Raw genomic sequence first — 23369 nt, 5'->3', positions numbered from 1 at the left:
CATATTTATTTCCTTAAATTTTATTAACTTCCTACCCTCCTTCACTGGCTTAACTGACTGTATTTCCTAGTGATTTTGGGGGAAACCTGTAAATTTTATAAATTTTTACATTGAAGAATATAGCAAATTTCTCTGCACAAACATTATCAGGCAAGACATATTTTTCTTTAATCCCATCAAATCATCTAGGTTTTTGTGAAAGTCCCTCATGTTATTAGTTTTTTTACTTTCGCCGTTGTAGAATTTTCTTTTGTTTTTTTCTAACAGGATGTTATAGTCATTTCTGGCCTTATTATATAGTTTTCAATATTAAACTTACCTGATGATCATATAGCTGTCAGCTCTGCTGCCCGACAGAAAAAACCTACGGGCGGAATACGCCAGCGATCGCTATACAGGTGGGGGTGTACATCAACAGCGCCATCTGTCGAGTAGGTACTCAAGTACTCTATGTCAACACAGAACCAATTTTCTCTCTGTCGTGCCACCGGCAAGACCTACTGAATACGCTCTTGTTTTCTGGATTGAATTTCACGTTATTTGGTGAAGTATTCATCTCTAGTTATTAGCTATCGCTGTGCAGAAGTTATCTTCAATACTTCCTTGCATTCTTTTTTGGATTTGGATTATTTGTTGACGACTTGGATAGATTTTGAATTCCCCCCTTTGACTAATTCAAGATGTCTGACCCTTCTCAAGTCCCCAAGTACAGGAAATGTAGCGCTAGGGACTGTTCAAGGCGTCTTCCGAAGGCCTCTATCGATCCGCACACCGTTTGTTCCAATTGTAGGGGTAAAGCCTGTCAATTGGAAGATCGATGTGAGGAATGCGCTGGGCTTTCGGAATTCGGGTTTCAAGAATTCCTGAAATATGCACGTAGGCTAGAGAAGGATAGGCTCAGGAGGAGTTCGTCTCGCTCTATTGATTTTTCCTCTCCCCATGCCCCTCAACCTATTCCTTCCCCTGTAGTGGTTGCACCCGACCCCCCTGCTAGCTCTCATCAACCTTCAATGGCGGATATGATGCGTGCCATTCAGGCTCTAGGTGAGAGAGTCGAGTCATTGGCTAATGACCGCAATCAACTCATGGCTGATGTCAGAGAGTTGAAAGGTAAAAGTGCAGTGGGAAGTGAAGCGAGTGTCAGTGCAGTGAAAAGTGTCAGTGTTACGCATGAGGGTGCGTCTGTTCGTGCCTGTCGTCCTCCCAGTCCGGGACCTCTTGCAAGCTCCCAAGCCCAGGGGAGAAGCAATGTCGTACGACCAAAGGGTTCGACAGGCTTTAATCAGCGTACAGACGTACCCTCCGTGGTTTCGGACGTATCTTTCCGAGATCGTCCCACCCACAAGAAGGCGAGTGAGCCCATTTATTCCTCGTCTGCGGAAGAGGTTTCTAGACAGAAACGATGGACCAAGGTCTCACGGCCTCTTAAACGTAAGGTCCCTTCCGAGCTAGTCCAACGGCCCAGGTGTAGCCACTGGGTCAGTTCGGACTCGCTGCAGTCATCCGACGACTGCACACCTCCCAAGAGAGGCAAGGTGGTACCGCAACAGGCAGTAACTCCGTCTGTTGCCGCACCCGCTGTTTTAGACCCTCAGTCACAACGGACAGTAGCTCCGTCTGTTGCCGCTTTTGTAGACCCTAAGTGGTCTTTACTGCAGTCTATGCAGACTCAGTTAGCTGCGGTTATGCAGGAGTTTCGTGCGGAGAAGGTTGACGCTGCACCCGTTAGCCTACAACCTGCCACGGTTGTGCGCCCAGCTCACGCTGAGGCTGCCTGCTCCCACACTCCGTCTGCGGAGAAGGTTGACGATGCACCCGTTTGCCTACAACCTGCCACGGTTGTGCGCCCAGCAGACGCTGCGGCTGACTGCTCCCACACTCCGGCTGTGAGAGCTCCTCCACCCATGCGCAGTCGACCCTGCCAGACGCATGCTGACTCCCACAGACGCACGGAGCACTCCGTTGCCGTGCGGGAGCTACCACAACAACAGGAGGGTGGAGTTAGGCTGCCGTGTTTTGACGCGGTGCGTCAGCCTCCGCAACCCACGGTGGTCTCCGCTATCCTCCCACAGTCGGGTGTAGACTCTGCGCACCCACTCGGCTTTGGTTGTTGCCAGTTCTCAGACTGACCAACAGTGGCATGATGTTGGGTCCAGTGCAGCCACGCATGCACCCGTGCTGCCGGACTCAGCTGTCCAGCCCACTCCGTTGCCTCTTCCTCCTCAACATTCAGACGATGGTATCTCTGATGATGACGAAGCTGCACATCTTGACGACCAACACTCCGACATCGAAGAACCCAAGACCACGCCTCCCTCCTTAGACTTTAGGAAAGTGCTTGCGCTCTTTAAGGATTTGTATCCAGACCAGTTTGTGTCTGCAGCACCACGCTCACCTCCCTCTGAGTTCGCTTTAGGCATGCAGTCAGCAGCTCCTGCCTTTACGAAGCTCGTACTCGCTCGCTCGTCCAAGAGAGCTTTAAGGGTACTGGGAGAGTGGTTGCAGTCTAAGAAGCAGTTGGGAAAGACATCCTTCATGTTTCCCCCGGTCAAGCTTGCTTCCAGATCTAGCGTCTGGTATGCCACGGGAGAAGTTCTCGGCTTGGGAGTTCCTGCCTCTGCCCAGGGCGACTTCTCAAGTCTAGTAGACTCTCCCCGCAGGCTGGCTATGAGACGCTCCAAGATTTGCTGGACCCCTTCGGACATGGACCATCTTATGAAGGGAGTTTTCCGCGCTTTCGAGGTCTTTAACTTCCTGGACTGGTGTTTGGGAGCATTGAGCAGGAAGACCTCCCCTTCTGATGATAAGGAGACTTCCATGCTCATCATGTCCTGCATGGACAAAGCCATTCGGGATGGTTCTAGTGAGCTTGCGGCTTCTTTCGTGTCTGGGGTACTCAAGAAGCGAGATCACCTTTGCTCCTTCTTATCAGCTGGAGTCACCCCATGTCAAAAGTCGGAGCTGATGTTCGCTCCACTCTCTAAGTGTCTCTTCCCTGAAGAGTTGATCAAGGAGATTGCTGCCTCCTTGATCCAGAAAGACACCCATGACTTGGTGGCGTCTTCCGCACGCAAAGTCACCCCTTTGCCCTCCGTACCTAGACCTAGGATGGACACGCCAGCTTCAAGGTTCATCCCGCCCTTTCGTGGCAGAGCCTCCAGCAGAGGAGGTGCTCGTGCCGGAAGTCAACGTGGGAGCAAGAAGAAGGGTTCCAAGTCCTCTAGAGGCAGAGTCTGACTGCCTTCCTCTTCAGACAGCAGTGGGAGCCAGGCTCAAGAACTACTGGCAGGCCTGGGAGAGCAGGGGCGCAGACGCCCAGTCTGTGAAGTTACTCAGAGAGGGGTACAAGATTCCATTCTTACGCAAGCCCCCTCTAGCAACAACTCTCATCAACCTCTCTCCCAGGTACAGAGAGGAGGAAAAGAGGCTAGCTTTACAGCAAGAGGTGTCTCTCTTACTACAAAAGGGAGCGGTAGTCATAGTCCGGGACCATCAATCCCCGGGCTTCTACAACCGCCTCTTCTTAGTGCCGAAGAAGACAGGAGGGTGGAGACCGGTGCTAGACGTCAGTTCTCTGAATGTCTTTGTCACAAAGCAGACGTTCACCATGGAGACGACAAAGTCGGTTCTAGCATCGGTCAGGAAGGAAGACTGGATGGTCTCGTTAGACCTAAAGGACGCGTACTTTCACGTCCCCATCCACCCAGATTCCCAACCTTTTCTAAGGTTCGTTTTCGGGAAGGTCGTCTACCAGTTCCAAGCCCTGTGCTTTGGCCTAAGCACGGCACCTCTAGTTTTTACCAAACTGATGAGGAATATTGCCAAATTCCTGCATTTAGCAAACATCAGAGCCTCCCTCTATTTGGACGACTGGCTTTTAAGAGCTGCGTCAAGTCGTCGCTGTCTGGAGAATCTACAGTGGACTCTAGATCTGACCAAGGAATTGGGTCTCCTGGTCAATATAGAAAAGTCCCAACTCGTCCCATCCCAAACTATAGTTTACCTAGGAATGGAGATTCAGAGTCAAGCTTTTCGGGCTTTTCCGTCGGCCCCCAGAATCAATCAAGCCCAAGAATGCATCCAGTCCATGCTGAAGAAGGACCGGTGTTCTGTCAGACAGTGGATGAGTCTGATAGGGACGCTTTCATCACTGGACCAGTTCATCGCGTTAGGGAGACTTCACCTTCGCCCCCTTCAATTTCACTTAACTGCTCACTGGAGAAAGGACAAGACACTAGAAGCGGTCTCAGTTCCTGTTTCCGAGAAGATGAAGTCGTCACTGACTTGGTGGAAGAACAACATTCTCCTCAGGGAGGGTCTGCCACTGGCTGTTCAGACCCCCGACCACCTTCTCTTCTCGGACGCATCGGACACGGGCTGGGGTGCGACGTTGGACGGTCGGGAATGCTCGGGCACGTGGAATGCGGTTCAAAGCGAGTTACACATCAACTGCAAGGAGCTACTGGCAGTTCATCTGGCCTTGAGAAGCTTCAAGTCCCTCCTTCTAGGCAAGGTGGTGGAGGTGAACTCCGACAACACCACAGCACTGGCGTACATCTCCAAGCAAGGAGGGACTCATTCGATGAAGTTGTACGAGATCGCAAGGGACCTCCTCACCTGGTCAAAAGATCGAAACATATCCCTTGTAACGAGGTTCATTCAAGGCGACATGAATGTCATGGCAGACCGCCTCAGCCGGAAGGGTCAAATCATCCCAACAGAGTGGACCCTTCACAAGAATGTATGCAACAAACTATGGGCATTGTGGGGCCAACCCACCATAGATCTGTTCGCAACCTCGATGACCAAGAGGCTCCCAAATTATTGTTCACCTATTCTGGACCCAGCAGCAGTTCACATAGATGCCTTTCTTCTGGATTGGTCCCATCTAGACCTTTATGCGTTCCCCCCGTTCAAGATTGTCAACAGAGTACTGCAGAAGTTCGCCTCTCACGAAGGGACACGGTTGACGTTGGTTGCTCCCCTCTGGCCCGCGAGAGTGGTTCACCGAGGTACTGCAATGGCTAGTAGACGTTCCCAGAACACTTCCCCTAAGAGTGGACCTTCTGCGTCAGCCGCATGTAAAGAAGGTACACCCAAGCCTCCACGCTCTTCGTCTGACTGCCTTCAGACTATCGAAAGACTCTCGAGAGCTAGAGGCTTTTCGAAGGAGGCAGCCAGAGCGATTGCTAGAGCTAGGAGGACATCCACTCTCAAAGTCTACCAGTCGAAGTGGGAAGTCTTCCGAAGTTGGTGCAAGTCCAATTCAGTATCCTCAACCAGTACCTCTGTAACTCAGATAGCTGACTTCCTGTTATACCTAAGGAAGGAAAGATCCCTTTCAGCCCCCACGATCAAGGGTTACAGAAGCATGTTGGCAGCAGTCTTCCGTCACAGAGGCTTAGATCTGTCTAACAACAAAGATCTACAGGACCTCCTTAAGTCTTTTGAGACCACGAAGGAGCGTCGGTTGGCCACACCAGGTTGGAACTTAGACGTGGTACTAAGATTCCTTATGTCAGCAAGGTTCGAGCCACTTCAATCAGCCTCTTTTAAAGATCTCACTTTGAAAACTCTTTTCCTCGTCTGCTTAGCAACAGCTAAAAGAGTCAGTGAGATACACGCCTTCAGCAGGAACATTGGATTTACATCTGAAACGGCTACATGTTCCTTACAGCTTGGTTTTTTAGCCAAAAACGAACTTCCTTCTCGTCCTTGGCCCAAATCGTTCGAAATTCCAAGCCTTGCTAGTTTGGTTGGAAATGAACAAGAAAGAGTACTATGCCCAGTAAGAGCTCTTAAGTACTATTTGAAACGGACTAAGCCATTACGTGGACAATCTGAAGCTTTATGGTGTGCCATTAAGAAACCTTCTTTACCAATGTCGAAGAATGCAGTTTCTTATTATATCAGGCTTTTAATTCGAGAAGCTCATTCCCATCTGAATGAGGAGGACCATGCTTTGCTGAAGGTAAGGACACATGAAGTTAGAGCTGTCGCAACTTCAGTGGCCTTCAAACAAAACAGATCTCTGCAGAGTGTAATGGATGCAACCTATTGGAGAAGCAAGTCAGTGTTCGCATCATTTTACCTTAAAGATGTCCAGTCTCTTTACGAGAACTGCTACACCCTGGGACCATTCGTAGCAGCGAGTGCAGTAGTGGGTGAGGGCTCAGCCACTACATTCCCATAATCCCATAACCTTTTTTAATCTTTCTCTTGAAATGCTTTTTATTGTTGTTTTTTGGGTTGTCCGGAAGGCTAAGAAGCCTTTTGCATCCTGGTTGATTTGGCGGGTGGTCAAATTCTTTCTTGAGAAGCGCCTAGATTAGAGGTTGTGATGAGGTCCTTTAGTATGGGTTGCAGCCCTTCATACTTCAGCTCCTAGGAGTCGCTCAGCATCCTGTGAGGATCGCGAGGCTCAGTAAGGAAGACGTACTTAAAAAAGGCAGAGTAATTGTTCAAGTCGACTTCCTTACCAGGTACTTATTAATTTTATGTTTGTTATTTTGAATAACTGCTAAAATGAAATACGGAATACTTAGCTCTTAAGGTTAACATATATGCTGGACTCTACCCACCCCCCTGGGTGTGAATCAGCTATATGATCATCGGGTAAGTTTAATATTGAAAAATGTTATTTTCATTAGTAAAATAAATTTTTGAATATACTTACCCGATGATCATAAATTAAAGGACCCACCCTTCCTCCCCAATAGAGACCCAGTGGACCGAGGAGAAAATTGGTTCTGTGTTGACATAGAGTACTTGAGTACCTACTCGACAGATGGCGCTGTTGATGTACACCCCCACCTGTATAGCGATCGCTGGCGTATTCCGCCCGTAGGTTTTTTCTGTCGGGCAGCAGAGCTGACAGCTATATGATCATCGGGTAAGTACTGTATATTCAAAAATTTATTTTACTAATGAAAATAACATATTTCTGTCTTGTGAGGATTTGGCTCTTTTCCATCTACCTTCCATCTTACGTCTATGTCTTTTTGCCTTTAATAGCTCACTGTTATACCATCTAACATTTTCGCGTACAACTACAGTATTTGTTTGCTCTTTATGGGACACATGGTATCATACATTTTTCCAAAATTGTCATTATATTTCTTGGTATAACACCCAACACATTCTCTATCTACCATATGTTCACATTGTGTGTTCTCACAGGACATTTGCGCTACACTAGCTTCAATAAAATTCTCAGCATCAAAATTTTCCCGTTCCCTATATGTGATCCATTTTTTCAATACTCTGATGCAATTTATATTAACCCTTTAACCCCCAGTAGCCCAGCGGCATAGTAAGAAATATGAAACCAATTTTTCAAATTGTTCTAAAAGCACCAAAATTGGCACACATGTGGATTAATACATTCTGAACAATTTTGGATATGGAGGCATTCAAGATTCTCCCCGTAGCACATTTGGCGGCCATTTTTCAAAATGGCCGCTATTTACCGTTAGCGTCATTGAATATGTACCATAATTTGTCTTTTTGTGGATGCTAAAGGTGATAAGTGTGCTAGAGGTGATAAGTATTGTACAATTACACATACTTCTGTGCTTACCAAATAATTTGGCTACCATTTCACAAGAAAATTAATTTTACTTTGCAGCGGCAGCGTTGGTGGCAGTGACGGCGGCTGCAGTAATAGTATAGTGTTGATAGTCATGGTTCTTGTAGTAGTAACTTGTGGTAACATGGTGGTGTTTTGTGTCTTTGCAGGTGAGGCAGCAGCAGCACCACCTGACATCAGAGACGCGTTGTTCCAGACTGCAGCCATGGCAAAGAAGTTCCAACTGGTCGATACTTTTGAGCAACGTACTCCCACAACACCTCCTGAGACAAACTGGAAGCTGTGTCTTGTATGTCAAGAGGAGACAACAGAGTCACTTGTCTGCCCAGTACTGTCTAAACGCCGAGACCCTGGGAGTGGATACACGACAATGGCTGCAAACTTGGTCAAATTTGATGAACTCGGAGAACTGCCAAGAACTGTTCAGTTACAGAGACTAGATGAAGGACAAGGTGTTGAGGCGACAATGGTTGCCCACCAGGCCAAGTGGCATAAAACATGTATGCTCAAATACAATAACACAATGCTACGAAGAGCAGAGAAGAGACGCATCGCAAGCAGCTCAGCATTTGATAGTACTGACAATGTCCAGGCCAAGCGCGCCAGAACACACTCTTCAGAAGCCACTACCAGCGGCACCTCCTGCTTTTTCTGTGGAAAGTCTGGCACAGAGACCCTACATGAAGTAACAACCTTCCAGGTGGACACACGCGTACGGAAGTGTGCAGCGCAAGTTGGGGACAATGAACTCATAGCCAGGCTCAGCATGGGTGATATGGTGGCTCTGGAGGCCAAGTACCATTCCAAGTGTTTGTTGGCTCTTTACTATCGTGCAAAGACCACTTTAGAAGCCGAGCAGAAAACTGACCATGAAGGTGTAATGTCAAGAATCGTACTGGCTGAACTGGTCCTGTATATCGAGGAAACCCACCTAGAAGAGGGCACCACCCCAGTCTTCAGACTCGCAGAACTTGTAAAGCTATACACAACAAGAATGGAACAGCTCGGGGTTGTTTTGTGCCAGAAAGTTAATAGCACAAGGCTGAAAGAGCGCCTGTTAGCCCAGATACCAGGCCTGAGATCCCACAGCAAAGGCCGAGATGTTTTACTAGCGTTTGATGAAGACATTGGTGAAGCGCTAGGCAAAGCCTGCGAGCAAGACTGTGACACTGAGGCAGTTCACCTTGCGCGTGCTGCACAGATAGTTTGTCGATATATGTTTGAAGACACTTACCAATTCCGTGGATCATTCCCGGGCGGCTGTCAGGAGGACTCTGTGCCAAACGTACTAGTTGCAATGGTAAATATGGTGCTGGATGGCCCCACCATCAAGAATCAAAGCCATTCCTCTTCAACACAAGCAGCTCTTTCCATTGCGCAGCTTCTCAAGTTCAACAGTGTCAAGCAAAGTCGGAAGCAGGGAGCAACCAAGACACAGGAGCCTCCAGCTGTCAGACACAGTACGTCTCAAGAAACTCCTCTTCCAACCTATGAGCTGGTGTCTTGCGGATGCAAGAAAGGCTGCAAAAACCGCTGCAAGTGCAAGAACGCTTCACTGCAATGCACTGGTCTATGTTTCTGTGAAGGCGAATGCCAGTAGATTGGGACAGAAAACTTGCTAACCAACATTATGATCTGTAGACATTCATAATTCTGGTGACCAGATTTGAAAAGTTCGGAATCATAATTAACATAGTGTGGCAAAATCTACGTTATTGTATTACATGTATGTACTGCAGGATTACACAAGTACTGTGCCTAGAGACTGGGCTTTTGGTCGACTATATAACTACAATCTGACCATACTGTAAACTTCCCGTACTCTGTGTATTATTTTGACCAGCAATTTTGCCAGCAATTTGAAATAAAAAAGCAACTTGAGCAATTAAAGTGTGTTCCTGAAATCAGGTACTGGTTATTAGAGGTATTATGTCATTGAGTATTGAAATCTTCATCAAATGTCCACTTTTTCCACAAAATGGCGGCCAGTTTGGGGGCCATTTTTGAGAAGATTCATCTAAATATCGGTTAAACATTTATTGATGTTAATTCTGATGTAAAAAAATGTTATTTTTATTAGTAAAATAAAGTTTTGAATATACTTACCCGATAATCATGTAGCTGTCAACTCCGTTGCCCGACAGAATTCTACGGGAGGGATACGCCAGCTATCACAATACTAGAAGGGGGTGTACTCACCAGCGCCACCTGTGGCCAGGTACTATAGTACTTCTTGTTGACACCTCCTCAATTTTTCCTCGGTCCACTGGTTCTCTATGGGGAGGAAGGGAGGGTCAATTAAATCATGATTATCGGGTAAGTATATTCAAAAATTTATTTTACTAATAAAAATAACATTTTTCAATATTAAACTTACCCGATAATCATGTAGCTGATTCACACCCAGGGGGGTGGGTGAAAACCAGTGTACAAGATTAAAGGATAGCCAAGTATCCCGTATTTCATATAATCAGTTATCTTAAAATAACAATGAAATAATAAGTACCTGGTAAGGAAGTCGACTTGAACCGTTACTCTGCCTTTTTTTAAGTTCGTCTTCCTTACTGAGCGCAGCGTTCCTCTTAGGAGGCTGAATCAACTCTAAGGTGCTAAAGTATATAGGGCTGCAACCCCTACTAAAGGACCTCTACACAACCTCTAACCCAGGCGCTTCTCAAGAATGAATTGACCACCCGCCAAATCAAAAGGATGCGGAAGGCTTCTTAGCCTACCGTAACAACCATAAAAACAACAATAAAAGCATTCAAGAGAAAGGTTAAAAAAGGTTATGGGATTAAGGGAATGTAGTGGCTGAGCCCTCACCTACTACTGCACTCGTTGCTACGAATGGTCCCAGGGTGTAGCAGTTCTCGTAAAGAGACTGGACATCTTTAAGATAAAATGATGCAAACACTGACTTGCTCCTCCAATAGGTTGCATCCATTATGCTCTGCAGAGAACGGTTTTTATTAAAGGCCATCGAAGTAGCTACGGCTCTCACTTCGTGGGTCCTTACCTTCAGCAAAGCAAGGTCTTCCTCCTTTAAGTGAGAATGGGCTTCTCTAATCAGAAGCCTTATATAATACGAAACCCCGTTTTTGGACATGGGTCTCGAAGGTTTCTTGATTGCACACCATAAGGCTTCTGACTGTCCTCGAATAGGTTTTGACCTATTAAGATAAAATTTCAGAGCTCTGACAGGTTCGAACCTAGGTGACAAAGAAGTCTCAAAAGACTTAAGGATGTCTTGAAGGTCCTTGTTGGAAGAAAGGTCCAAACCTCTGTGGCGGAGAACTGAAGCCAACATACTCCTGTACCCTTTAATCGTAGGAGTTGAAAGGGATCTCTCATTCCTAAGATGTAATAGGAAGTCAGCTATTTGGGTCACAGAGGTATTGGTAGAGGAAACTGCATTGGCTCTACACCAGCTCCGGAAGACTTCCCACTTGGATGGGTAGACTCTACGAGTGGATATCCTCCATGCTCTGGCAATCGCACTGGCTGCCTCCTTCGAAAAGCCTCTAGCTCTAGCGAATCTTTCGACAGTCTGAAGGCAGTCAGTCGAAGAGCGTGGAGATTTGGGTGCAACCTGTCTACGTGAGGTTGACGTAGAAGGTCCACTCTTAGAGGGAGAGTCCTGGGGACGTCGACCAGCCATTGTAGTACCTCTGTGAACCATTCTCTTGCAGGCCAAAGGGGAGCAACCAGCGTCAGCCGTGTCCCTTCGTGCGAGATGAACTTCTGAAGGACTTTGTTTATGATCTTGAACGGTGGGAATGCGTAAAGGTCGAGATGGGACCAGTTCAGCAGAAAAGCATCCACATGAACTGCTGCTGGGTCTGGAACTGGGGAACAGTACAAAGGAAGTCTCTTGGTCATGGAGGTGGCAAACAGATCTATTGTCGGCTGACCCCACAAGGTCCAAAGTCTGTTGCACACGCTCTTGTGGAGGGTCCATTCCGTGGGGATGACCTGATCCCTTCTGCTTAGGCGATCTGCTGAGACGTTCATGTTGCCCTGAATGAACCTCGTAACTAGGGTGAGGTTTAGACTTCTTGACCAAATGAGGAGGTCCCTTGCTATCTCGTATAGGCTCCTCGAATGGGTCCCTCCTTGCTTGGAGATGTAAGCCAAGGCTGTGGTGTTGTCGGAGTTCACCTCCACCACCTTGCCTAACAGGAGGGACTTGAAGTTCAATAGGGCTAAATGAACTGCTAGTAGCTCCTTGCAGTTGATGTGGAGCGTTTCCTGTTCCTCGTTCCACGTTCCCGAGCACTCCCGTCCGTTCAAGGTCGCGCCCGAGTCCGATGCATCCGAGAAGAGATGAAGATTGGGGGTCTGAATCGCCAACGATAGGCCCTCCCTGAGAAGGAGATTGGTCTTCCACCACAAGAGAGTGGTCTTCATCTCTTTGGTGACTGGGATAGAGACTGCTTCGAGAGTCAAACCCTTGTCCCAATGAGCTGCTAGATGGAATTGAAGAGGGCGGAGGTGGAGTCTCCCTAGCTCGACGGACAGGGCCAACGATGAAAGGGTCCCTGTGAGACTCATCCACTGTCTCACCGAGCAACTGCTCCTCTTCAGCATGCTCAGGATGCAATCTAGGGCTTGGCTTATCCTTGGGGCCGATGGAAAAGCCCGAAAATCCTGACTCCGAATCTCCATTCCCAGGTACACAATGGATTGGGAGGGAATGAGCTGGGACTTTTCTAGATTGACTAACAGACCCAGTTCTTTGATCAAGTCCAAAGTCCAGTTGAGACTCTCCAGACAGCGACGACTCGTGGAGGCTCTCAACAGCCAGTCGTCTAAATAAAGGGAGGCTCTGATGTCCGATAAGTGGAGGAATTTTGCTATATTCCTCATCAGATGCGTAAACACCATAGGAGCTGTGCTTAGGCCAAAACACAGGGCTTGGAATTGGTAGACAACCTTTCCAAAAACGAATCTCAGGAAAGGTTGGGAGTCTGGATGAATAGGAACGTGAAAGTATGCATCTTTCAGGTCCAACGAGACCATCCAGTCCTCCTGCCTGACCGCTGCTAGGACCGACTTCGTCGTCTCCATCGTGAACGTCTGCTTGGGGACAAAAGCATTGAGCGCGCTGACGTCCAGCACCGGTCTCCAACCTCCTGTCTTCTTGGCCACCAGAAAGAGACGGTTGTAGAAGCCCGGGGATTGATGGTCCCGGACTATAACCACTGCCTTCTTCTGTAACAGGAGCGACACCTCCTGGTGCAACGCTAGCCTCTTGTCCTTTTCTTTGTAGTTGGGAGAGAGGTTGATGGGAGATGTGGTCAGAGGGGGTTTGTGGCAGAATGGTATCCTGTAACCCTCCCTCAGCCAACTGACAGACTGGGCGTCTGCACCTCTCTTTTCCCAGGCTTGCCAGAAGATCTTGAGTCTGGCTCCTACTGCTGTCTGGAGAGGAGGAGAGTCAGTTTTTGCCTCTAGAAGTCTTGGAACCTTTCCTAGACTTGCTCCTGGAAGAGTCTGGACGGGAGCTTCCTCGGCTGGGGGCTCTACCACGAAAGGGCGGAATAAACCTCGTAGCAGGAGTATCAGCCACTGGGGTGCGATAAGTCCTGGGGACTGAGGTAGCAACCTTAGTCTTACGAGCAGATGAGGCCACAAGATCATGGGTGTCCTTTTGTATCAGGGCCGCAGACAAGTCCTTAACAAGCTCTTCAGGAAACAGGAACTTAGAGAGCGGAGCGAAAAGGAGTTGAGACCTTTGACAAGGTGTGATGCTGGAGGAAAGGAAGGAACAAAGCTGCTCCCTTTTCTTAAGCACTCCTGACACAAACATCGAAGCAAGCTCGCCAGATCCATCCCTAATAGCCTTATCCATGCAGGACATTAAGAGCATGGCTGAGTCCTTGTCCGCAGGGGAGGTCTTCTTGCTAAGGGCCCCCAGGCACCAGTCTAGGAAATTGAACATCTCAAAGGCTCTAAATACACCCTTTAGGAAGTGATCTAGATCGGAGAAGGTCCAGCAATTTTAGAGCGCCTCATTGCTGTTCTACGAGGAGAGTCTACCAAACTTGAGAAGTCAGCCTGGGCAGAGGCAGGAACTCCCAAGCCTGGTTCCTCTCCTGTGGCATACCAAACGCCCGCTTTAGAAGTGAGCTTAGTCGGAGGAAACATGAAGGAAGTCTTTCCTAGTTGCTGCTTAGACTGCAGCCACTCCCCTAAAATTCTTAACGCTCTCTTAGAGGACCTTGCAAAGACGAGCTTAGTATAAGTTGACTTGGCTGGCTGCATGCCCAGCGAAAACTCAGATGGCAGAGAGCGGGGGGTAGCAGAGACAAAATGGTCTGGGTATACCTCTCTGAAAAGAGCCAAGACCTTACGAAAGTCAATAGGAGGCGGAGAAGACTTGGATTCATCCACGTCTGATGAGGGATCCAGATGTGCAGCCTCATCATCAGAAACCTCATCACCAGAGTGTAGCGAAGTGAGTGGTAAGGTATGCTGAACAGCAGAATCTGCACGAGCGGGAGCAAAAACGCTTGTGGTTTCATCCTCAAGTCTCTGTTGAGGCAACACCTGAGGCTCAGGCTGCAAAGGCTGGTCAAAAGAAGTAGCAGAAGGTAGGCGCATGGGTGGAGGAGGCTGACTCCTGGCATGAGTGTCTTGACTCAAGAGTTGCGCTTGCTGTAAGGTTGGTGGATGCGCAGTAGCAGGTTCCTGAGGAACGAGTTGAGGTTCCTGAGGTGTGAGCTGCGAGCGTTCAGGTAGTGGCTGCGCAGAACGCAGTAATTGTCTCGCGAGTTGAGGTTCCTGAGGCGCAAGGCTAAGGTGTTGAGGCTCTCGCCTTGAGGAGGGTTGAGGTCGCTGCAGCGAGAGCTGAGGAGACTGCCTCATGGATGGGAGAGGTTGTTGTACCTCAAGAGAGTGTTGCCTCACTGGTGGAACCGCAAGTGGAAGCGGAGGAAGTAAGGTATAAGCTTCCTGTTCCCATTGCTGAGGTTGCCTTAAGGAAGGCGGAGGTAGCTGCACACCGCTGGAAACTGGCAACTCGGTACGTGGTAAGGTATCCTGAGGAGCCTCAACATCGTATGCCTGGCAGACAGGACTGCGGTTAGGCGGAGCGATCGCAGGAGGAGGTGTAACCTTCTCAGCCTGACACTCACGCATCAAGACCGCAAGTTGTGACTGCATGGACTGCAGTAGAGTCAACTTGGGGTCGGCAGACACTAAGGTCTGCTGAGGCAAAGCCTTAACAGAAGAGATCTGTTGCGGCAGCACCTTACTCCTCTTAGGAGGAGTGCATTCAACAGATGACTGCGGCGAGTCAGAGCTGATCCAATGACTGCAGCCAGGTTGTAGAGCTCTTGAGGTCTGGACTCTGCGTTTGAACGGTCTTGAGACCTGAGTCCAACGTTTCCTCCCTGACAAATCTACAGCAGACGAGTAAAAGACGGGCTCAATCGTCTGCGGGTGGGAGTGACGGTCTCTGGAAGACACGCCCGCAACCACCGAGGATACTTCTGTGCGTCGATCAAGGCCTGCCGAACCCTTTTGCCCTTCGACATTGCTTCTCCCCTGGGCTTGGGAGCTTGCAAGAGGTCCCGGACTGGGAGGACGACTGGCACGCACAGAAGTACCCTCACGCACCACACTGACACTGACACTAGCACTTGGCACTGCACTGACACTAGCACTCGTCACAGCACTGGCACTATTACCTCCCACTGCACTCTTGACCTTAAGTTCCTTGACTTCGGCCATAAGAGACTTATGATCACTAACCACCGACTCCACTTTGTCACCTAAAGCCTGAATGGCACTCAAAACAACAGACATATCAGGTTGAGGGCAAATAGTAGGTTCGGGGGTAGCCACTACAGGGGGAGGAAAAGGTAGGGGATCATGAGGTGAGGAAAAAAGTGAAGAGCGAGAAGAACTCCTCCTAACTCTCTCTCTCTCTAACTTGGTTGAATACTTAAGAAATCGGACAAAATCAAGTTCCGAAAGTCCGGCGCATTCCTCACATCGATCTTCCAACTGACAGGGTCTTTCCCTACAGTCAGAACAAGCGGTGTGAGGATCTACCGAGGCCTTCGGAATACGCCTATTACAAGACCTACATCGTCTATGGGGTGGGGCTTGAGAAATGTCAGACATCTTGAATCAAAGAGTTAGCCAAGTGGGGATTCCAAATCAAGCAAAAAGATCGTTAACCATTAATCAGAACTAAATAATAGCTATCTAAGCTAATATAGAAGTTTTCCAGTAAAGCGACAGCCGAAATCTGAGAGAAATACTTCACCAAAAGCCGTGAAAATACTCCAAGATCATAAGCGTATCCCAGAACGTCTTGCCGGAAGCACGACAGAGGAAAAATTGAGGAGGTGTCAACAAGAAGTACTATAGTACCTGGCCACAGGTGGCGCTGGTGAGTACACCCCCTTCTAGTATTGTGATAGCTGGCGTATCCCTCCCGTAGAATTCTGTCGGGCAACGGAGTTGACAGCTACATGATTATCGGGTAAGTTTAATATTGAAAAAGGGAATTTTGGCCCATCTAGCACCAAACTAACGACACATAATGAAGTCTATGTAATGACGCTAATGTTAAATGGCGGCCATTTTGAACAATGGCCGCCATATCTTCCTAAGGGCTAATCTTGAATGCCTCCATATCCAAAAATGTTTAGAATATATTAATCTACATGTGTGCCAATTTTGGTGCTTTTAGACCAATTTGAACAATTGGTCTGCTATGCTGCTGTACTACAGGCTATTTGGAAATTTCCAACCCTTAACCCCCAGGGGGTTATTTTTTTCCCAGCACATTTTGCAGTATATTTTTTTTAAATTGCTCTAACAGCCTTAATTTTGGTCATAGAGAGGTCAGGTTGGTCTCATTCTCTTGGAAAATGCCTGAATTTTTAAAAAAAAAAATTATCAAAAATATGAAAAAAATAGTTTTTTCATAGCATTTTTTTGCAAGGATGTACCGGTACGTCCATGGGGGTAAAGGGATGGCTTTTGTGAAACGTACCAGTACGTCCTTTTGGGGTAAAAGGGTTAACATCAAAAGTGATGAGTTTGTGTTTTTGAGATCTCAAAGTCTGATTCCACTTCAAGGTTTCTTATTAGGTCAGAATCTTTCCCACATATGACCAAGTCGAGTGTATGACCACCTACTGACGTTGATACCAAAACACTGTTTATTAAATTAAACATCTCAAATATTTTTAGCCTTATCATTTTCATCATCTACCCAACAATTAAAGTCTCCACCAATTAATGTATTTTTAATGTCGTCCACCACACCCACAAGAATACTAAATTCTTCAATGAATTTCCTCATATTACTCCCTGGTGGTCTATATAATGATATATTCAATACCTTACTGTTTCTTGTCAGTTTTAAATAGATGTATTCAAACGTTTCAAATACTATTTCATTCATGGTAGAAACCCCAGAGAAGGTTTTCGACACGAAGACACCCACTCCTCCTCCAGTTTTATCCTTTCTTGGTACATGGTAGAAATCGTGAGTACACGGCGTCATCTCCTGAATCTTTGAGTTATCACTAATATTTCCCTGCAACCAAGTGTCCATTAATAAGCATAAATCTAATTCCATTTCATTAATAAGATTTCTTATCTTTATGGTTTTATTCCCCACCGATTGAATATTTATCAGACCACACTTAACCAATGGGCTAGACTCCATGATCGGTTTTATTTTTTATCCTGGTAAGCTCCTCCTTGTATACTTTACAGTTTTCATCATATGTCTTATGATTCGTATCATTGTAATTTCTCATTGTGCAGTTATGACACTTTAACGTATTTGCACTACAATCCGTGGTTCGGTGTTCTTGGCTACACTTGGCACATACCTGGGTCTTGCTACAACTATCGGCAGTATGACCAAATTCCTGGCATTTATAACATTGAAATACATTGTAGGAATCATAAATTTTGCAGCATCCTCCAAGCGTGGTATATACTCTATCATCCCTTTTACGGAAAACTTTCCTGATAGTTGGACTACACTTTATAATGACATGTGATTTACCGCTTTGTCTTGATTTAAACTCCTGATCAATTCAAAGTCCTCTTCATTTTCACATATATCATTCAACCATTCATTCTTCTCCATTATACTGGCAATTATATCATCTTCATTTTCATCAATATTGCAGACCTTGATCTTCGGTTTAAGTAGATCCTTTTTATCTACTTCCACCTTAATGTCATTCTTGACCTCTTCTAAGTAATTTTTAGCCTTTTCTAACCCAGCTTTATCCTCAAAATTAACCACCAAGTGGCCTTGTTTAGAGGTTTTGACTTGTTCGACATTCGTGGTCATCATCTTCATGATTGTTTTCTTGATCTCTGAAGCCTTCGTATTTTCCTCCGTAGATTTTATGACCAAAGTGTTTTTTTATTTCAACCTACTGTACTTGCATATGTGGTCTTGGTCACATTCTCTTTTTCGTATTCCATAAGTTTCTCTTTCAGCTCAACAATTTCTTGACACATATTAGTGTATTGAGCAGTTATCATATCCATAATACCAGACATCTGTTGTTGTACATTTACCTTCATCTCTTCTATGTTGATGCTTAGCTTCGTCATGTTTTCCCATGATTGCCTGACCCTTGAACCATTGGGATTTGCAGTCTCAATACATCTTGGACATTTATAAATGATGTTCCTACTTTGTAAAATAACACTTGTGCCATCTCTGAAGTTAGAGCAAGCTTCATCATGGTACCATCTTCGGCATTCATCGCATTGGTATCCCATCAGCGACATAGGGCTCACAGTGCCCACACATGCCATGATTGCCTCCGTCATCACATTCTTCATCAGCGGTGCTCACTTGCATGTTAGTTGCTGCCATTTTATTTCCCTCTTTCCCTTGGAGTACCGTGTCAATTTCGGACTTCTTAGGGAATCACATTCGTGCTTCTTTTTGTTGGTTAGCTTAATCTTACTAATAGCTCTGCACAATGGAGGGACAAAATGATTAGCGTAGCCTAGAGTACACCAAAATAGCCTATGTTTAAGCTTACAGTAGTGGTAGGCTAGTGGTTTTAGTTTGTCAAACCAAAACTACAGTTGTTATGGTGATTTAGGCCAACTTAGGTTAGGTTTTGCTTTTAATATAGGGTAAACAACCGCAGACGATCCATCGTGTGGCCAGGCCTTATTCACCCGATATTTAATTGTTGAAACAAGTCAAGAATACTTACTTTAGGAAAAGCCAAATTTGAGATGAAAAATGATTTATTTTATTTCGGTAGTATCTGCTAGTGATAGCATAGATGGGTGATAGGAGGATAGATGTGAGCGAGGCAAGACAGCGTGCTAGAAATAGGAATGAATGGCGAGCAATTGTGACGCAGTTCCGGTAGGCCCTGCTACTGCCTCTGATGCCTTAGATGACCGCGGAGGTAGCAGCAGTAGGGGATTCAGCATTATGAAGCTTCATCTGTGGTGGATAATGTGGGAGGGTGGGCTGTGACACCCTAGCAGTACCAGCTGAACTCGGTTGAGTCCCTTGTTAGGCTGGGAGGAACGTAGAGAGTAGAGGTCCCCTTTTTGTTTTTGTTTCTTTGTTGATGTCGGCTACCCCCTAAAATTGGGGAAGTGCTTGGGTATATGTATGTATGTATCTGCTAGTGTATAATCTTGGGTTCCTTCTGTTTATATATAAGAATATTATTATGTATAAAAAGATGTTTGTTTCTTTGTTATTGGGGAGTATAGCCTACCACTGAATATATAAATTTGTCATAAAATGAATAGAAAAATAGTATATACTGTATATTCTCACTCAGGTACTTCAAGATGAATTACGAGTCTGGTGAATCTCCCCCATCAAGACCAACCAAGAAAGTGAGAAGAGTCTCAAATAGGAAGGCATTGACAAAAAGGCCGTTCTATAGACAAAAATGGAGAGAGGGCTGGACGTCAAACCCCTTGTTCTCTGGATGGTTATCAAAATCCCCAAGATCAACGTCTTTAAAACATCGTGCGTTTTGTGCGACATGCAACATGGACTTCCAGTGTGGCAAATCTGACATTATGAGGCATGCTACCAGTCAGAGGCATAAAAATCTATCAATGCAGAAGGTTGATAATAAATCACTTTCAAGCATTTTGTTAGGTAATGATCCATTGGAAGAGTCTGCTCAGAAAATAGAACGCAAACTTTGTGCTTTCCTTGCAGAGCACTACTTGCCAATATCTCTGTGTGAGCCCATCATGTTGTTATTACGAGACTTATTTCCAATGAAGATGCCTTGAAAAGAATCTGCCTAGGAGAGCAGAGAGCATCAGATATTATTCATCAGGTATTTGGTAAGCCTTTGTTACAGGATTTGTGTAAAGTTTTAAAGGAGAGAATGTTTTCAGTCATAATAGATGAAACTACTGATAGAAGTACTAAGCAAATGAGCATTATTGTGCAGTATTGGGAGGGTAATAAAATGCAAAATTCTTTCCTAGATCTTGTGGAGATTCATGACAGTTCTGCTAGTGGTTTGGTCAAAGCTTTAATACAGTCGCTGGAAACCAAGGAGATTCCTTTAGAGAATGTTTTAGCATTCAGTTCAGACACAACAAATGTCATGATGGGGGAGAAACATTCTGAAGCGACCATTATAAGAGAATTGTTGCCGAATGTTATATTAGTTAAGTATCCGTGCCATCTTATTCACCTGTGTGCATCGTATGCTTGCCTAAAACTACCTAAATCCCTTGAGGATCTTTGTCGCAATATACATATACATTTTAGTTTAAGTTCAAAGCGACAAGATCCTCTAAACGAATTTCAGAATTTTGTAGGTGCAGCTCCTCACAAAACTTTAGCTCTAGGGCAGACCAGGTGGCTTTCCTTGAAAAACTGCGTCAAACGGTTACTGGAACAATGGGAGGCTCTCGGATCATATTTCACTGATGTTGCGTTTACAGATCCAACGGACAGTAACGATGCCATTCTGGAATCTCTCAATGATAAGTTTACCTTTGCCTATCTAGAATTTTTGTCGTATAACTTAAGTCGCCTCAATAATTTCAATTCTCAATTTCAATCAGAGGTTCCAAATTTTTATTGTCTTAGAAAAGAAGTTAGAAATTTAATAAGGAGCATATGCTCAGATTTTATGAGCATTCCATATGTTAAAAAGTGTGATCTGCATGCACTGGATCCAAAGCATCCATTATTTTCGTCTAATATTGTGTCAGCTGAAAACATATATTTAGGAGTGATGGCTATGGAGACAATGAGAGAGTTGAAACAAAAAAGCAGTGCCCATGATATAAAAATATTTTATGAAAGTTGTTTGAACTTTCTTATTGAATCTGTAAAGCAGATTCAAAATAGATTCTCCCTTAGTGAGCCGATTCACGCAATAGTTCAGTGTTTGAATCCAGTGAATGCTGCTAATCTTGAGCCTAAATCACTGGCATTTGTCTTTGATGCTATACCACAGCTGTATGAATATGCAGATAGAAGCAAGACAGATTTAGAGTGGAGATCCCATTGTTTCATTGAGGAGTTGAATGATCAGGTTCCATGTTCACAGTATTGGGATATTGTATTTAACAAGAAAAATGCTTTAAACCTTCCATGCTTTCCAAATTTAAGGGTTGTTATCTCTGTTTTGTTATCTTTGCCATTTTCTAATGCTAGTTTGGAGAGATTTAATGCTAGTATGGAGAGATTTTTTAGTAATTTTAATACGACAAAAACCCCAAAGAGGACTCAGTTGAAAAATGAAACAGTTTGTGGTTTAATGCACATGGTTTACCATCTAAGAAATAAAGGTCTAACTACAGATGGTCTCAGGATTGATGACTGCATATCCCTTTAATACATATATCAGTCACATGTCACTAAGTTGAAAGTAAACTATGGTGCCATTATTATAGGCCAGTTTGTAAGAAGTGCAATTACTTTATTTATAAGAAAATTACATTGTGTTTGTTTTGTTAGAGTTTATTTTCTTGCTATTGTGAATAAGAGAAATAATAAAATTTCCATTGTATACTCCAATATATTGTATTTTTACTATGGTTACCCTACCTTTATTGGTAATTCTGAAGAATAACTCCACATGGACTGCAAGGAACGTAACCGAGAATAAAACATCCACTAGGGATTGTGGCATCCAATGTATTTCCCTGTGTTTAGTACTGGCCCGCTGATGCGAAGCTGCTTAAATCTCCTAAAAATCCTTCCCTACTTCCTGTTTTTAAGCGTTTTGAGTTCTTGATATCCTTAGTTGTTAACTACTCCTAAGCAAGGTTCATAGAGGAAGATGAAGAGAACGCAACTAGGGTAACTTTAGCTATAGGATTTGATGTTGCTGAATCATTACAGTCCTTAGTAAATGATATTTGTGAATCTTTAGGACAGAATTAAGAGTTGCGGTACATCGTGAATCCAAATGAAGATGCAATAGATAAGGAAAATCTAACAAAAAGTCTTTTCTTTTTTCACTCTCTTCACTCTGGTCATATGCTGAGAAGTGGACAATGTCAGATATCTATGATGTGTCTTGAATTTCTGCTTTGTGGCCTATCAGTATAGCTAGCATATGCCCAATACCATGTAACCTACATCATGCTACATGATGCACCGATACATATTCCTCAGCACCACCAGTTACATTAGTCATCACATCAGAACATAGTTTTGATAAGTCTTAGGCATATAAGTGAACAGTGTCATGTTCAGTGTGTATAAATGGTGTTGAGTGAAGTTTAATAGCGCCTGCACTGTGTATGAAGGTTGCAGTACTGTATACATTAAGATACGTATAGTATCAAAGACAGTATTCACGCAGTTACAGAATGTAAAGTGTTGTGCTAAGAACAGTTTCAAGTTCACTGGGGTGCACTTTGCTGAACCTGTACAGTATAGTAACAGCATTTGGTTATCCCCTACATCCCACTGCTTTCTACTGAATATACCATCACATCTGGCATGGTAAGTTCAGTATGCAAATTTGTATTTTTCAAAGTACCACGTTTTTCTTGGAATAATAAAGATTATAGTATATTTTAGTAAGTCGGACCTCTTAATAGGTTTGTGATAGAAATTAGCATTCAGCATCAGTGTTACCATTTATAATCATATGTTTTGTATTCAAATCCTCATTATTTATGCAAGGTACTGAACTGAACAATAATTTTATATAATATATATATATATATATATATATATATATATATATATATATATATATATATATATATATATATATATATATATATATATATATACATCATACATACATATACCAAGGCACTTCCCCCAATTTTGGGGGGTAGCCAACATCAACAAAGAAACAAAAAGGGGACCTCTACTCTACGTTCCTCCCAGCCTAACAAGGGACTCAACCGAGTTCAGCTGGTACTGCTAGGGTGTCACAGCCCACACTCCCACATTATCCACCACAGATGAAGCTTCATAATGCTGAATCCCCTACTGCTGCTACCTCCGCGGTCATCGGAGGCAGCAGCAGGGCCTACCGGAACTGCATCACAATCGCTCGCCATTCATTCCTATTTCTAGCACGCTCTCTTGCCTCGCTCACATCTATCCTCCTATCACCCAGAGCTTCCTTCACTCCATCCATCCACCCAAACCTTGGCCTTCCTCTCGTACTTCTCCCATCAACTCTTGCATTCATCACCACCTTTAGCATACAGCCATTTTCCATTCTCTCAACATGGCCAAACCACCTCAACACATTCATATCCACTCTAGCTGCTAACTCATTTCTTACACCCGTTCTCACCC

General features: G+C 45.0%; 1 protein-coding gene across 1 annotated transcript in view; it reads left to right on the top strand.

Moving 5' to 3' along the window:
* The window catches only part of LOC137643697 (uncharacterized), a 35449-nt gene extending 13851 nt beyond the window's left edge, over positions 1-21598 (top strand). The window contains exon 2 of the mRNA XM_068376399.1: positions 19399-21598. Within this exon, the coding sequence (XP_068232500.1) occupies positions 19966-21435 (1470 nt within the window). The 5' untranslated portion in view covers positions 19399-19965 and the 3' untranslated portion in view covers positions 21436-21598. The remainder of the gene's footprint in view (positions 1-19398) is intronic.
* Positions 21599-23369: the final 1771 nt, after the last annotated feature.

The sequence above is a fragment of the Palaemon carinicauda genome, chromosome 7 (assembly GCF_036898095.1).
Source record: "Palaemon carinicauda isolate YSFRI2023 chromosome 7, ASM3689809v2, whole genome shotgun sequence".
NCBI classification, from domain to species: Eukaryota; Metazoa; Arthropoda; class Malacostraca; order Decapoda; family Palaemonidae; genus Palaemon; species Palaemon carinicauda.
The sequence above is the reverse complement of the archived record's forward strand: the minus strand, read 5'-3'. Positions and strand labels throughout refer to the sequence as shown.